At 36.0% G+C, this 18000-nt stretch overlaps 1 protein-coding gene and 1 long non-coding RNA gene across 10 annotated transcripts in view; one reads left to right on the forward strand and one right to left on the reverse strand.

The window, feature by feature from the left end:
* DLG2 (discs large MAGUK scaffold protein 2) overlaps positions 1–18000 on the forward strand; it is a 1380463-nt gene that overhangs the window by 977300 nt on the left and 385163 nt on the right. For all 9 annotated transcript variants that reach the window (XM_039231798.1, XM_039231799.1, XM_039231801.1 and 6 more), the window contains one exon: positions 14649–14717. In XM_039231798.1, the coding sequence (XP_039087729.1) occupies positions 14649–14717 (69 nt within the window). The remainder of the gene's footprint in view (positions 1–14648; positions 14718–18000) is intronic.
* LOC120231634 lies at positions 14647–17889 on the reverse strand. The gene is made up of 3 exons (XR_005528368.1): positions 17859–17889; positions 16242–16356; positions 14647–14709 (listed from the first exon to the last, which is right to left on the reverse strand). It is a non-coding gene; the product is annotated as an uncharacterized LOC120231634 (long non-coding RNA).

An 18000-nucleotide genomic window follows, 5' to 3' on the forward strand; every position in this document is an offset into this window, starting at 1 on the left:
ACTACATGGCAATGAGAAAGAATGAAATCTGGCCATGTGTAGTAACATGGATGGAACTAAAGGGTGTTATACTGAGAGAAATAAGTCAGGCAGAGAAGGACAAACACCATATGTTTGCATGTATAGTTGGATTAGGAGGATCTTAACGGAGGACCATGGGGGATAAGAAGGGGGGAAATAGTGGGGGAGAGGGAGAGAGACAAACCATGAGAGACTCTTGAATGCTGAGAACAAACTGAGGGCTGATGGAGGTGTGGGAGAGGGGAAGGGGGGTGATGGGCATGGAGGAGAGCACTTGTTGGGATGAACACTCAGTGTTATTTGGAAACCAACTTGACAATAAACTATTTAAGAAAAAAAGATTATTTTTAAAATTCTTCAGAAATATTAATAATTGTGGAGAAGAAAACTAGCCTAGGTTTAAAATTTTTATTCTACGCCTTTTCAAATCTTCTCACTGAGATCTTCACAGAATTGTAACTTGCATTTAAATTGGTTACTAAGAGGGAGTCATTTTCATTAATGAGGATAAATATTGTCTCCTTCATTTGGAAGCTTGTCATTAAGATTGAAAAAAACATTTTAGTGTCTGGATGCTTTATTTACATTGATATTTTACATTTTATATTTTCTTTACATTGATATTCCAATCACTATGAGTGCTACATATTGTCCAGCTTTTCACTGTAACACACACACACGTTGCTCTGTGTTGAAAAATTAATCCCCAAGAAAAACAAGAATTTGTTTAAACAGAAAGGGTTGCTGCTGGCACGTAGTTTCACTTCATGAGACCAAATTAAAAATCTTCATGAAGAGACTTAGAAAGCACTTTACTTTTTTATGTTGGCTTTTACCTCAGATTTTTAGTTCTATTAATGAATAGCAGCTTTGCTGAACAAATGACCACATGACTACCTTGAACCTATTCCACCAAGGGAAGATCCCAGAGGAGGCAATTCTTACCTAGGGAGTGTGAATAGTGAAAAGTGGAGGGAAATGAACAATTAGTCTCTTTTAAATTTCACTTGTTAGGACACTGATGGTGATGACTTCTCTATGGTGGCCTTTTTGAGGAATGTTCAGACTACAGATGTCAAGCAGAATGACTCTCCTTTGGCTGAACATCTGGAGCTTTGCCTAAACTCATACATGCAAACTAATACATTCCACCAAACTAAGCAGTCCCTCATTTATTTGGAGGTTCTCACTGTCTACGTGAAAATCAATAAGGAAGCTATATTGTAGAATAAGAGCAATTCTTCATTGAAAATAGAAACAAGCAATATGGTAAGAGTCAAAGGTCTCCATTTCTTTCTTCCCCTTGGCACCTACACTGGTTTTCCAGAGGGAAGAAAATTATTTCATCTGCTGTACAGAAAGTTCTCTGAGGACTGGTCCCTGATAACCTAGGACAGAAAGCTTTGGTATTTGTCTAGTCTTCTTAAGACCAAGTTCCTCATTCATCTGTTGGCTGTTTTAACCCTTCTCTGTTTTATATACCTAGAGATTACAGAGGGCTCTTTCTAAACTGCATAAGTGACTATATTTTAATATTATTCAAAATTTCTCATGACCTCCTATTTGGCTACAGAATATAATCCAAATTCTAGGGACCAGTTTCCCCTGTGTTTCATATTTAAACTTTGTGAAATCTTTGCCAGCTGTTGACCAAACTCTCCTTCTTGAAACTATCTCCCTGCTCCCATTGTTATCTGACATTACCTCATATTACCTTGGTTTTCCTCCTACTTCTCCACTCACTCCTTCCTAGCCTTCTTTCCAGATTTATCTTCCTCTACAAATGTACATTGTTGGTTATCTCCGGGTCTCCAAAACTTTCAATCTTTTTGATCACAATGTTTCTAACTATATCCATAACTTCAAATGTACTTCTAAGCCTAGTGACCTTCATTCTACCTTCTTACCTACATTTCTTTAAAGACTACTCATACCTAAAAGCAAATTCTTCTTTCAGCAAGAATCCCACTAGTATCCCGCAGTCAGATGTAATTTTTCTTCCTCTGGCCCTTGTGCTTGATTATAAGCCTGCCATAGTATTCTTTGAATTAAATGTATTGGTTTATATGTATTACATCCCTCAGTAGACTGTGAGCTCCTTGAAGGCAGGGGCAGCTTGGTTTATGTTTGTACCCCTCACAGTCCAGCATCATGTCTTATGTGTAGCTGTTTTAGCAAAGACTGGTTGACTTGGCAGTTACGTGTGGAATTCTGCTCCATGAATTTAAAGTACTTATCAGGTAGGCTCTTTCATTGGCTTGGGAGGCAATAAAGTGATTTAAAACCATGAAAAATATGTATTTCAAATGTTGACTCCAAAACACATTTCTTTACAATGGAACTGTCTACTAAGATTGAACTCTAATATCTATCTGATGAGCCACTTCTACCTCGATGTCACACAGGTTCTCCAAACTCACCATATAAAATATTAAAATAATTATATTCTCCCCAAATCTGTCACTCCTGTAGTCCTTTTCAGTATGAGGTACCACCATGATCCAACAACCACAAACTGATACATGGAAGTTGTCCTAGACTCCTCATTCACCCACAACATACAATGGCCAAATCCTATAGATTCCATTCCCTTAATGTTTTTTAACTCTATCATTATTTTCCTTCTTTAGATCCATTAGTTGGTTCAAGATCAGGTCACTAGTTTTAGACACCTATGAGTAAATCATAGAAACTTATTTCCATCTACTATTCCCCATGCTTCATGCTTACAGAATTTCTTTACATATATTGCTCTGTTTCCTCCCAGAGCCCTCTATGAGAAGGCACTATTATCTACACTATTATAATGACAAGAACATAGATAGGAGTGTTTGGTTTCTAAGACTGTCAATAACCTAACTAAGAAAAAGTTACTAAATCCCTAATCTGAGGCCATCAACTCCCAAGATCATGTTCCTTTCCCCATCACAGTTCTGTTTCCCATTTATGCCCCATGAAGTAGATGGGGAGAGCAGGAACAATTGTCTTGGATTGAGAATTGAATAGTCCTTTTCAAACTAAAGAATTGACAAGTGAATAGTCCTTTTCAAACTAAAGGGGAAAAAAAAGTCAAAAACAAGTCAAGTGGGGTGACTTACCTAAGACCATTGAGCTCTCATAAGGAGCACAGTGGGAAAACACACATTTCTGACTTCTAGGCTTCTGTTCTTTTTTTCCATAAAAGTCTGCTTCCCAGGTATTGTCAAAGCATAAAAAGAATGTGTTATCTTGAAAGGTATGTTTCTTGTGTGAGATAAAGGGATACCCAGGGCCATATCAATTAAATGCCTAAAATCACAACTGGTATACAAAAATTGTCCCATTCCATGTTCTCTAATCGTTGGTGCATTCTGCAGTACTTGTCTATATTTTATGTAAAATTCCAAATTGAAATATGTTTTCCTCTTTGAAGTTGCTGTGTTGGTGGAACTTGCTGAGATTCGATTTAAGCTCTTATATATTATTTTTTTTCACTTTCCTTGTGAAGAATAGTCTGCGTGGGAAGGAGCTTTTTGATACATGTTCATATATGACCTCTTGAGATGCAACTTGCATGCTACAGAAGCCAAGGAGAATGATGTGCAGTCTGCCGTCCAAAAACAAAATGAATAAAGGCAGGAATATACCTGCTCTATTAAAATACTACATTTTTCTCCTGATGTTTCAGGTTTTGGGACTAGTCACATATCGGTTCAGTCCTGAAGTAAAAATACTGGAATCAGCAGTTGAAGTGTACCTTCAGGTTCTTACATGACTTAACAGTGATAACCAGGGTTTTTAAAATGGCCAGTGTTTGGGCCAGTCATATTTATCATTAAACTTCTGTCACAGAGCAGAATATGAAGAAGTCACAGTGGAATAGGACAGAGAAAACCATGGGCTAGGAGTTAGATCTGTGTTCTGATCTCCCCTTAACCTCATTCTGGTCATACAGTGTAACCACTTTAGGTCTCCCTTATAAGCAGACTGTGAAGTCTCCCATAATATTCTTTAAGGATAAGGAGAAAAGTGGGTGGTTCAGTTGGGTGAGCATCCAACTTTGACTCAGATCATGATCTCATGGTTCATAAGTTCAAGTTCCTCACTGGGCTTTCTGCTGTCGTTACAGAGACCATTTGAAATCCTCTGTCCCCTTCTCTTTGCCCCTTTCTGCTCATGCTCACCCTCTTTTTTAAAAATAAACACTAAAAGGGGTGCCTGGGTGGCTTAGTCGGTTAAGCGTCCGACTTTCGCTTAGGTCATGATCTTGCGGTTCATGGGTTTGAGCCCCACATCGGGCTCTGTGCTGACTGTCAGCTCAGAGCCTGGAGCCTATTTCAGAGTCTGTGTCTCCCTCTCTCTCTGACCCTCCCCTGCTCACGCTGTCTCTCTCTCTCTCCTAGAAATAAATAAAAATATTTTAAAAAAATAAACACTAAAAACAATAACCAGGTGTACACTGAAAGACATTTTCAAGAAACAACCATTTTTAACAAAGGATCAGGAGAAAACTAAAATCTGGGTGAGAATCTGTTAAACATTCATAACATAGAACTTCTCATCACCCATACAACCAGCACCAGTTATTAATCTGTTGGTCAAAAGATTGAAACAGTCACCATTTGAAGATAAAGAAAAGGTACTTTTATGCCTTGATTACTTCACCTTATATTTTTAAAACATAACTGTATGGCAGCACAATAAAATTGGTGTAGTGGTATTTAAAAGAAGAAATGAGAGTTTGCCTAATAAACCTTGTCCAGTTTTTTTTTTTTTTTTGAGTTGCCATGTTATTACTGACTGATTGAAGCTGTTCGACATAAAGTAAAAAAACATTTCCAGCATCTTTGACTATGGTGAGAGAAATCTGGGGACATGAATTTGATCCAGTTTTTTTTTCTCATTTTTGATCCATCTGTTTGACCCAGAATGCGTGATTTCTTCATTGTCCCTAATTTTAGTTTTCAAGAGATCATCTTCATTAGTCCAGTGTCGCACACTGTCTTTCTATAAATCATCACAACTTTTAGTTTGTCTGATATCACGTAACAAATTCTTCATCTTTTTTATATGTGAAGGATTTTTATATAATAAGATTTTCTCTAGTATCACCAACCTCTAACCACAGTTTTTATGTTATTTTCCAGCATCTAAATGGTCTGTTAATTGCTTTAAAATGTTTGCTACACCAAAGTGATTGGGAAGGCCAAAAATCTAGGGGCTGTTTTTTATGAAGTTCTACCTTATTTTTCTTGCATAAAGCTCACCATGAATTCATTATCTATGTCTTTCAATTAGAATTTCTTGCTTTATTTTATTTTTTTATTTATTGTCAAACTAACATATAGTATATACAGTGTAGTTTAGACTACAGGAGTAGATTTCTGTGATTTATCATTTATTTTTAACACCAGTGCTCATACAAGCAAGTGCCCTCCTCAATGCCTGTCACCTATTTTCCCCACTCCTCAACCTCCCACCCCCAACAACCCTCAGTTTGTTCTCTCTATTTCTTTAAATTGGAATGAAAATCAAATGTAAATGAAATGAAATCACTTCATAATTATTTTCTGACTTATATGGTTGTCTTTCTCACACCTAATTTGGCAGCAATGTTTTGAACTACATATTATTATTAAATCTTTCTAGATCAGTAAATTTGCTTTTTTCAGGTAAATTGTCTTTTTAAATTTTTAAAATTTGTTTATTGAAATATAGTTATCATACATTATTATATGTTTCAGATGTACAGTATAATGATTCAACAATTCTGTGCATTTTTCAGTGCCTATCAATGTAAATGTACTCTTAATCCCCTTTATTTCACCTACCCCATCACCCACCTCCTCTCTGGCATCCATCAGTTTATTCTATGTATTTAACAATCTTCTTTTGCCTCACTTTTAATTTTTTTATTCATTTGTTTTAGTTATCAAATTCTACCTATGAGTGAAGTCATATAATATTTGTCTTCCTCTGACTGATTTATTTCACTTAGCATTATACCCTTTAGGTCCATCTATGTTGTTGCAAATGGCAATATCTCATTTTTTTAATGGCTGAATAATAGTCCAGTGTGTGTGTGTGTATACACCATGTTTATCCATTCATCTAGCAATGGATGCTTGGGTTGTTTCCATATCTTGGTTATTGTAAATAATGCTGATAAAATAGGAGTAAATATATCTTTTGATGAGTGTTTTCATTTTCTTTAGATAAATACCTAGTGGAATTACTGGACCAAACGTTATTCCTATTTTTAATTCTCTAAGAACCTTCATGCTGTTCTACCACTTTATATTTCTACCAACAGTGCATGAGGGTTCCTTTTCCCCATATTCTCATGCTAACACTTGTCATTTCTTGTGTGTTTGATTTTAACCACTCTGACAGGTGTACAATGATACCTCATCATGGTTTTGATTTTCTTTTTGCCTGATGATTAGTGATGTTGAAGATCTTTTCATGTGTCTTTTGGCCATCTGTATGTCTCCTTGGAAAAACATCTATTCAGGTCCTCTGACCATTTTTAATCAGATTATTTGTTTTTTGTGTGCTGAGTTGTTTAAATTCTATATATTTTTAATATTATCCCCTTATGAGATCTATCATTTGCAAATATTTTTCTCCTATTTAGTAGGTTGCCATCATTGTTTTGTTCCCTTTGCTGTGCAAAAGGTTTGATGTTTCGAACTACGTATGATTAAGTCTTTGTAGATCAGTAAGCCTATTCTTGATAGAAACAATTCTTTTCATACACTCATATTTCATTTTTGTAACATTTAATTAAATATGATTATAAAAATGATACAATAAGAATAAACATATTTGAGAACAATTACTACTGATTCTTGGTAAACATTCAAGACATATGGAAAAAGTGAGAATATATGGGCCAGGAGCATCCCACTCGCTGTGAATACTGGTCAGCTTGTCACTGAGGAGATGGAGAGGATTGGTTAATCTATAAAAAGATGTTGATTAAGAGAGCTCAGTAATAAAACATGTGCTAACTGTTAAACTGAAGATCTGTGATGATCTGCTATAGTGCATGGTCCTTTTATGTTATTGTAATTAATAATTTGCATGAAAATGTGAAAGATATCATATTCAAAATTGATACAAAACTAGATGAAAAAGTGAAGTTCTGTAATGGCTAGCATATCTTAGGTGCTCTCTATATATTTATTGAGTTAAATTGATGATCTATTGTTAGCTTAACTATAAAACTAGATCAAAATTAATACCAGTAAATTTTATAATGGTGGCTATTAACTAACTATATTGAGCTTCCAAACACCCAATATACAATTATGTGATAGAATTGATTTTGAATCATTTGATGTCAAAAATACATGAGAAGTTAGCTAAAACCCTAAACTTAATAGTACAATAAGCAAACTTTAAAATTTCATGTTATCTTGGGCTTTTCTGGCAAGAGTATAGAATACAGATGGAGGAAAGTCATCATCTCATGGCATTCAGTCCTGGTTTGAACACATCTGGAATTCTTAATTCATTTCTAGGTTCTACAATTTAAGTAAAAGTCAGAAGATATATGAGGTGCCTGACTGGTTCAGTCAGTGGAGTGTGTTATTCTTGATCTCATGGTTGTGGATTCAAATCCTACTTTGGGTGTTGAGATTACTTAAAAATAAAATTTAAAAAATGTAAATGTAAGAGTATAGAGAGAAAGATAGCTAGGAATCTTAAAATCATCTCATAAAGAACCAGAAGTGTTAGTAATGTTTATTGGAAAGAGTAAAAGATGCAAGAATATCTCATTTGGTGCCCACTCTAGATATAATGGGTGTTACACCAAGAGAAGGAAGAAATTTTTAATAGATAGAGCTGTTAATAGATAGATCTACTCTGTAGATCATATTTCCCAAAGGTGTAACAGGCACATTAAGCTAAGTGTGTAAAAAACCCAACTCAATTATATTTTCCTACCCAAACATGCACTTTTTGGTTCTGTTAACAGTGCCATCATCCTCTTATTCAGTAAGAGAACTCAATACATTCTTCCTCACTACCACCCCACCCATGTGACACTGAAGTCTATCTACTTTTAAAGGCTTGCTTGGAAGTTCTAGAAGGAAGAAATATTGTTATACCCTGGGAAGAGGAAGCCCCTTCTATCAGGAAAATTTTCAAAGAAATATTCCCTCACCCAGATCAATTCTGTAGATCAAATTGCCTTCTCTATAACTTCCTTTTATTCGTCTTGGATATTTTATCTCCAGATATCTTAAATGTATCTTCCCTTAAAATTCATATTGCCATTGTCCAAGTTTAGACATATATTAATTTTATCTCTCATGTTAATTTCCCATTGGTTTCCCTGGCTGTAGATTCTCCCCTCTTCCTTCCACCATTCAAAGTATTTTTAGGTTTACCCTTCTGAATCACAGATACTACCATATTGATCCCCAACTTTAGAGAGGTTACCACTGCCATCAAGGTAAAGTCCAGACCTCTTGGCATGGTCTTCCTTGCCCCTCTTGAGCCACCCCAAGTCATGACTCATCTCTGGCTATTCTGCTCTGGCCAAGCCAAACCACTCAAGGTTTCCAGAGCACAACATATACTTTTGGCCCTCCATGATTTTGATCATACTCTTCTAGCTTTTCAGAAAATCTTTTTTCCCTTCTATACCATTTACAATGTGTATATATCCTTCCCAATCGACCTTAGATGGTTTTCCAATCAAATATACCTAGAGATTTATTGGAAAATATTACCTATAGCAAAAGAGCCCAAATGGTTTATTTGATTTTACCATCTTTTTTGTTATCAAGTATTTATTAAGTACTACACTATTAAGGAATAAAAGAGTGATGTAAAGCACTTCCCAGTTAACATTTATTAGATATTACCAGAAGATATAAATAATTATATATGTGTCAGTGAAGCAACAGGAGAGATATCCAGCTTCATGGGGTAAAGTAATGGTATTCTGGTTATGTTGCATTTGAGGTACTGATTGAATACTAAAGACAAGTATTCTTTTTAAGAATAATGGCAACTTAATGCATGCATACGAAGAAAGGGGAACTAGAAATAGAAAATAAATCTTAACAGAGATGAGGTAAATGATAGATACAGACATTCAGGGGAAGAGTGAAGAGTTAAATATGACAAGGAAAGATAAAATTTCTTCAGAAATGTAAGTGAAGAATGAAGCAGACTATTGAAAATACATCAGGAGGTATTTTAGTTAGATGGGACTTTAAAAGCAAAGTACATTAAATAAGTTTATTGTTATCAGTTTGTTAATAAAATACCAAACAACCTTTTTGTGTTCTCCATAAAATGACATAGTTTTAATCCTACAATATTTTGGAAAAATTGGTTATCCTGTCTCTTCCTCCGTTAGAGTTGGAGAAAATTAAAAAGCCATTTATTACCACCTTCTAGGCACTCTGTTGTGTGTGTAATAAAACAGTTTCAATTCAGATGCTCAGAAAAATTTAAAGTTAACACAACAACAGGAATGGATCTTTCAGCACCTTTTAGATGCCATTTTCTTAGACAACAACCAGAATCTTTTACTTGGAAAATCAGAGAGAGTCTGGAAAAGAGTTTCTACTCTTCTCTAGCTCTTTTATTCAAATGACAGCATGACTTTTAGGAAGGCCATAGGACTGTTATATCTCTCTAAATCTTAAAAAAAGTAAGATTTACCTCCACAGATGCCTGATTTGTCATATCAACCAAGCTACTAAGTACCAAGGGATGCCATCGGTTTCCTGCCACATGACAGGACTTCTTCCCCAGCATCAGTGCTGTGACATGCTGCTTGGCCTTCTTCATTCTCATCCTACTCAACCACTGTCACTCAAATGCTCATAAATGTCCGGAGGTCGCTAATAAGGCAGTGTGGATAGAACAGGAGGTCCCTCTATTAAATTAGCTTCAAAAGCCACTGACATGCAAGTTGGACATTTATAAAGAAAATAATGGGTCATATTGTACGCAAACAAAACAAAACAGTCGGTGGTCTTCGGTGAGATTCAGCATTTCTTGACAAAATGTGTTGAATGCTCTATTTGAACTAACCACAGAGCTTTGCTTTCACCTTTCTCTAAGGCAACATGATTTGTCTCAGAGAGCAAGCACTTTAGAGCCAGCAAATATGGGTTCTAATTTTGCTACCTACTGGCTATTAGACCTTCGTCTTTAATTTCATTCAAAAATTGAGACCTTGGTTTTTAATTTCCTTCAAAAATGAATATAATGGCTAGTTCTCAATGTTGTTATGAAGTTTGAAAGAGGGCATGGGGTCTTAAAGATAGATGGAACTCAACCTATAGTTTTCATCATTCAAAAAGGCCTTTATGAAACATTCTGTGGATCAACCCTGAGCTGAGAATGTATAAATGGATAAGCCCCACGGCTTGCTCTGAAAACATACATGATTTAGCAGGGAAAAAACAGGCATGAAAATGAGTGGTGATGATTCTCAGTCCTGGGTGCTGTTTTGAATACGTGGTAAAGATGGGATGGGCATAGAGCAGTGTGTCAATTGTGATGGGTACGTGAGGGAGGCATATCATACAATGCTTTTCTGAATAGATGTTCACAGTGTCTAGAAAAATGATAGGAGAATGATGGCCATAAGACAAAGACATTCTGAGCATTTAGCTCTCTAGTATTAAAAGCTTTAAGTTTTAGCTGTTCTTTCCTCCTCTGATTCCTCCTACTTCAGTTCTCTGGCTGGAATTCCATCTGGCTGGCCACTGCCTGAGGAGCTGAAAGGGCTAGGCAGTGGTTACCGGGAATTTGTTAGTCATGGTAGATTTAGCCACACACTGTTTTTGTACCCAATGGTATGAAATGCCCTGCTTGGTCCCAAGGGGAAGATATTTGGGGGTGGGGGAGTAAAAATATCAGTTGGGGCACTTGGTGACTCATTGAGTTCAGCATCCAACTCTTGATTTTGGCTCAGGTCATAATAACATAGTTTCTGGGATCTAGCCCTTTGTCGAGCTCCGCACTGACAGCATAGAACCTGCTTGGAATTCTCTCTCTCCCTCTTTCTCTCTGTCTGTCTGTCTCTCTGCCTGACCCCCCTCCCCACTCATGTGTATGCTCTTTCTCTCTCTTAAAATAAACATTTTTTTATAAAAATACCAGTTATTATCACTATCATGTAGCTCCTAATATGCTTTGCAAGTATTCCCCATTTGAGTCCTGCTTACACATTTCTTTCAGGAAATAACATAAGTTCCTTTGTGTCTGTAGGTCTTGACTTACAGACAATTCATTGTATTTGTCTTCGTAAAGTAAAAGGATAATTATATGTTGTAAAAGGATCTGTTTGAAATTCACACACTAAGAGAAACTGGCTGACTTTGCATGTGTAATATAAAAGGAGTCAAATTCTGTGAGCACTTCAAGGTGTCTTCCACATTTAATTTAAGTGTCACTAAAACTTTAAAAGGGACATTACTGGAATAATTTAGAGTAGAATAATAAAGTAATTAGTTTAAGGTAGTGATAAGTAAAATGAGATTACTGAATATTTCTTTGCCTTAACTATATGGGCTAGGCTAATGGTGAGGAAGCTATCAAGAATTCTAGTTACTCATTAATCTTGGTTAGCAAGCATCATTGATCTTTACCCAAGAGTGACTGCTGGTACTTTCTATACCAATGGAACATATACAGTAAAGGAAAGGATTAAACATTTTAAACAAAGAAATATAATTATCAATTAAGCATATAGAAAAAATGGTCATTTTCACTAATGAACAAAGAAATACTCATAAATCTGAATTATCACTTTATACCTATTAAGTTATTTTTAAAAATTATAATGTCAGTGCCTCTAAGATTGTGGTAAAGGTGATGAATATATATTTTATATTTAAAAATATATTAAATGTAATATGTCTGTAAGAGGCAATAAAATGACACAAATCTTTTGAAAAGTAATTGACATAAATCAAGAACATAATAAATGTTGGAGTTCCTGGGTGGCTCAGTCAGCTAACTGTCAGACTCTTAATTTTGGCTCAGGTCATTATCGCACTGTTTTGGGAGTTTGAGGCACACATCTGGCTCTGCGCTCACAGCACGTACACTTTCCCTCTGCCCCTCCCTCACTCACACTCTCTCCGTCTCTCAAAATAACTAAATAAACTTTAACAACAACAAAAGAACCTAGTAAATGTTTGCATTTGGGGAATACAGTCAAAGGAAGTTATCAAATAAGAAAATGTAATTAATATCAATATGTTCATTCTGCATTATTAATAATATTAAAACCTAGAAATAGTCCAAATACATAACCATGAAAAGATAGTTAAATAAATTATGTATTTTATTATAATATAATTTTATAATTATAAATTATTATATCTTGAGAGGAAGTGACATTATATAACACCAAAATAATCATTATTGAATCCTTATAAAAATGCTTAAATTATAATGAAAGGAAAAAATTCAGGGTGTAATGTTATATATGGTCTATATATATAAAACTATATGAAGCACATGTGAATATATAGAGTCAATAGCATAGCGTGGAAAATATACATACTTCGCAACAAGACAGGCTTTAGTTTGAATTCTGGCTGTTGATTTCTGATAAGTCATTTACATTCTGTATTTTTATAATATATAAGATGTGGATACTCATACCCACCTATAGGACAGCTACAGTAATTAAATTAGATAATTCTGTAACATCGGATACAACATAGTGGAATCATATGTGAGTTTTTATAGCTTTTTCTTATTTTGACTTTCGTTAATTTTATATTTTTACAGTAGAAAATATATTTAATTTGATATTGGTCACCAAACTTATACTCACAGGTACACACTTTGGAGCAGTGACTATATAGCTAAAAGTGATCTGAGTATTCTTATTTGGTACTAAATATGTTAAAGCAGACACACTGCTAAATCATACTAGTTTATCTAACAAGCACTTATGTAGTTTTAACACATAACAGACACTGTGCTAAATATTCTATTTCCTGAATCCTTAATACCATCCCAGGAGGAAAGTACTAGTACTATCCCAGTCTCACAGGTAAGAAACTGATATACAGATATTGGTAGTTAACTTGAGCAATGTCATATCAGTCCATGTAGTGGAGCTGAGATTTGAACTCGGGCAGTCTGGCTACATAGTCCAGCTCCTGAATCCTATGCTGCTTTTCAACTGGCCAATCAAAATATGTTCAGTGAACATATATAGTGCTCTACACTGTGAGGGATGCCAACAAACGTAAGGCACAATCCTTAAAGAACATTCTCTAGTTTTTAGCTACAGTCCCCAAGTTTTGCTCCCTTAACCTCACATGACGTCATCCATGTCACAGCTAAAAACTATTCACAGAGAGATACTGCTTCTCATCTATAATGACTGAAGTTTTGGATGAAAATCTGTAGCCTACAGCTTGGCTCTCTGACAGTGTTGGTGTTTTCAGAAGTGTGTGCTGAGAAATGGTGGAGCTGTGTTGTAGGTGTCTGATGTTCTGCAAATGATTGACCCAGGTTTCTCCTTATATTCATATATTTGTGTATACACACCTTCATACCCTATATGTGTATGTAACTAATAACACAACGAAGATATTAAATCAATACTGCAAACTAAAATTACACATCGAAACACATTTCATAATACATTTTAACACATAGAGAATCCACAAAGCATTGTTTCTTGCTGTTGGATTGTCATTGTCCATATCTTAGATGAACTCCTCTCTAACTGAAGACTATTCTGAGATTGCAAAGCACATTCCTACAGATTTGAAAAACTGTCAGCATTTGGAAGATGAGACAACATGATAGTTAAGAATAATGGCTTTAGAATCAGTGTAGATGCCATCCGAAGCACAGGTATTTACCATGTGACTTTGGACAAGTTTCTAAACCTCTCTTTACCTTAGTTTCATCTGTTAATGGGGATAGTGCATACCTCAGAGGACTGAGAGAGTAAAAGTTATAAATGTACAAATTTAGAAAAGTGACTTAGACAATATAAGTGCCTAATGAACAATATAATTCTTACTGCAACTGCTTATCTATAAGTCAAGTCTTATTACCATGTGACCAAAACAAGATACAGAATTACATTAAATTCTAAGGTTGGTATGCAGCCATAAGTCTCATTTTTCAAGTTTTTGTGTTCATCCAGCAGCTGAATTGTTATTAATTTTACAAGCAAGTGTTACAAGTGTGAACTAAAATGAAAGCTTATACTAATTAAATATGTCTCCAATGTTCAAATCATGGTTTTAAACTTTGTTATTAAAAATGTTCTGCATTAAAAAAAGTAATACACTATATTATAATGAAGTTTATATTTCTATGCTCTTTGTTGTCTCATTCCAAGGGGAAAAAATTACCTCTTTCAAATATTTTTTTTCCATTCATGCCTGTCATTTGAAGATTACTTCATATGAATAATATATGTTGAAATCAAGTTATAAGGAAATATTAAACCCTTATCTGGTAGAGTACTAAATTTTGTGGATGATTCTACTTATCACCAAAAAATAGCCATTCAATCTCTACTGACTTTCTTTCAAGATCGGTCCTTTACTTGACAATAAGACTGATGAGAATGTGCAAAGACATTTTAAAATAAATTATCTGTATTTGTTTTTGTTTCTTTGTTGCAGTCATTCTCAGCACAGCACAGCAACCCGCCAGCCTTCCGTGACTCTGCAACGGGCCATCTCCCTGGAAGGGTAAGATAATAATATGGAGACTTCTCTTAAACTAAACTCTGCAGCCTCATCACTTGAGTGTTAAGAAATTTTCTTTCTTTCTCCCTTCCTTCCTTCCTTCCTTCCTTCCTTCCTTCCTTCCTTCCTTCCTTCCTTCCTTCCTCCTTCCTTCTTCCTTCCTTCCTTCCTTCCTTCCTTCCTTCCTTCCTTCCTTCCTTCCTTCTTTACATTAGCAAATATCTATAATGCTTATGTTATATGCCAAATACTGTGCTAGGTACTATGTTTAACAAGTCAAAAAAAGATCTCTTCTTTCCCTTCAGAGCTCTCATTGTCTATTGGGAGTGACAGAAATACACACACATATATGTATCCAACGTAAGCATCACAAAGAGATGGATATAAGAGATTAAGAGAGCATCTAGGATGGACATGTGGCTGAAAATGGGCATCAAAGGATGGGGGAAGCAGGTCAGAATGGTTTCAGAGAAGACATAACTCTCAAGCTGAGAACTGAAGCATCTGTGAATATTTGGTGACAGACAATGGGAGTAAGGGTACTCTGAGCAAAAGAAAGGGCATGTGCAAAAACAAGAATACATGAGTAAGCATGAGGTATCATAAAGCCATTAAGTGATTGAGTGATGTGTCCTAGGGTGTGTGAGACAGTGGAGCAGGAGATAAGAATGGAGATGTTTCCTGGGCAGGCTTACCAGAAGAGGACTTAGTGTTTTGTATTTCTGAATTCCCCAATCAGATAAAAGCTAGAGGGGTTGGGGGGGTGGGGAAGGAGCTAATATTTCTCTCTACTTGCTTGATAATTACAACTGGTTTAACTGAGAAATTTTAATTGGTTAATTTATAAAACTTAAATCATTTTACTTTCCCAATATTTGTTACCAACTTTGCTTCAAACCTATTTCTCATTGACAGGTAGGCTTCCTTAATGGCATTTCAATTCAAATCTCTAACTTCATTATTTATTAGTGCTTTCTGTTTTAAGAGTTTATGTTTTGTTCAGACCTCTGCCCCTCCTTCTAACATAATTAGGACTTGAGTTCCACCAGAATGTTGGGGAGTTGACAGAGGTGTGGTCTTCTCTTCCTCACATCACCCTCTAGATCATCATTTCTCTTAGGTTTCTCCTCTGGTAGTATTGGGGCAAAAAAAGGAAACCAGAAATGGCATTTCCTTATCATTCCACTGTGGCCAGTCCCTTTTTCTTGGTTTTCTCTGGTGATGTAGCCTGGATGGGTAGATAACCACCCATGTACGGATGCAGGGAGACTCCCACAGTTCCCCCGCCCCGTGATCCATTGGGTGACTCAGCTCTCTCTTCCACAGAACTCATAGCAATGGCACACTGTGCCTTCCCATGCGCTCACCCCTGCCTGAGCCCTAGAAGTCCCACCCAGAGTTGCCCTTTCATATCTGTCCTCAGCAGCTTCAAACAGGAGGCTTGCAGGCATGAGCAGCAGCAATCTTTCCCCCTCCTCAGGTGGAGCTTTCCAGGGACAGCCCTTGCTTCTTCTCTCTCTGGCTTACCTTCTTGTCTTCTCTGTCCAGGGTTCTTTTCCAACCTGGGTAGCAACAGGGCAATGCAACAAATTCCATGGCTAAGTGGATATCCACCTGGGAAACAGTCATTCATTTTTACTTCCTGGAAGAGTATAAATACTATAAATACTTTTCAGAGGGCCCTTTCTTGCCCTCAGCTAAGGAAAGCCCTTGCATGCCCCTAAACCAATAGGAAGGTGAGCAAAAGGAATGTGGCTTCCCAATGGACACTGCACTCCCAGAAAAGGACACCTCCTTCACCTGGTAGCCCTCCTTTTCTGTTTGTGATGGTAAAGAACGTCAAAGCACTTTGGTTCCTCTAATAAACAAGCAAAACAGAGAGATAGAAGTGGTCTTTAAATATGAATTTAGCTCTGGAGAATTAAGTAACTTTCTTCTCAACAAGGCAGTGTCTTCATTGTAACATTTGTTCTAGTCCATAAAAGGGGGGGAGGGGCAAAGAAGTAATCAAAACTTCACCGCATTTGGTTCTGTAGTAACGTTGAAGGTGGTCTAGATTCTGGATCGTAGCCAGAATCACTGAGTTGAAATCTGGGCTCAGGAACTTAGGAGCTGTATGCTAACAAGTCACTTGGTTTTTGTTTTTGTTGTTGTTGTTTGTTTGTTTCACTGATTTTATATCCTTCAATTTCCTCATCTGAAAAATGTATTTCCTTATAGAGTTTTTCTCAAGAACTAAAATTTATTATTTTTATAATATTACTGGAATTATATGTGTATTTGCTATAGTATAGTATAACATTCCTTGCTGTTGTTATTGTTATTCATAACATATGCTTAATTTATCAGGTGAGAGAGTTTCACATTTATATTAGATAAAGATTCATTAAAACAGTCAGGGACTGGTGTCATCACTACTTTAGAGAGGCTTATTCTATATACACAGGTAATACTCATTTGTGGAAGCAATCCAAATCACTGAGTTTGCTTCATTGCTGAGTTAATATTTATATACAAAAGTATTTTAATTGCCAAGATTATACTTAAATTCTTGTTAAACACATTAAAGAGCAGTATAAGCCTTTTCTACATATTGGCTTATCCTCAGCTTCAAAAGAAAGAATATAGAACCTGCATAAGAAATGCTCTTACATTTCTGGAGTATATATCTGAGCAAGTTTAAGACAGAGAGTAAATGAACAGATAAGAAAAAATAGTCTCCCCAGCCTGTGGAACATTCTCCCATTGGATTTGAGAATGTTCATTAGTCAACACTTGTGACTGAACCCTCCATACCACCCCCATTGATTTCCTCTTTCTAGAAAGTGCCATAGCTTAGAAAAACTATTCTGCAAAACTCATTAATCACATTCTTCAAAGAACTGTGATCAGTTTTGAATTCTGCATGTTAAATTGGACATGGGGAGCTAGCATGGAAAGGACATCCAGAGTAACAAAGGGATGGGACAGCATTTTATCAAGGAAAAGTTGACAGGGTCAGGATTCTATGATTTGAAGAAGGGAGCTCATAATTAATCAGATTACATTCAAAATGTGCAACTTGCTGGGAATAAAAGTACATATTCATGGATAGTCCTTCAAGGGAAGAGAAAAGAAACTACTTATCCAGCACTTATTAAGTACCTGGTATGTTCTCATTCTCTCTCTCTCTCTCTCTCTCTCTCTCTCTCTCTCTCTCTCCTCATTCATCTTCTCTAATTTTATTTCCCAAATTGTCTTATGAAATAGGCATCCTTTTTTCTGTATCTTGATTCTCAAGAGGTTA

This window comes from Hyaena hyaena, unplaced genomic scaffold, assembly GCF_003009895.1.
Source record: "Hyaena hyaena isolate Hyena2069 unplaced genomic scaffold, ASM300989v1 scaffold_59, whole genome shotgun sequence".
In the NCBI taxonomy this organism is placed as follows: domain Eukaryota; kingdom Metazoa; phylum Chordata; class Mammalia; order Carnivora; family Hyaenidae; genus Hyaena; species Hyaena hyaena.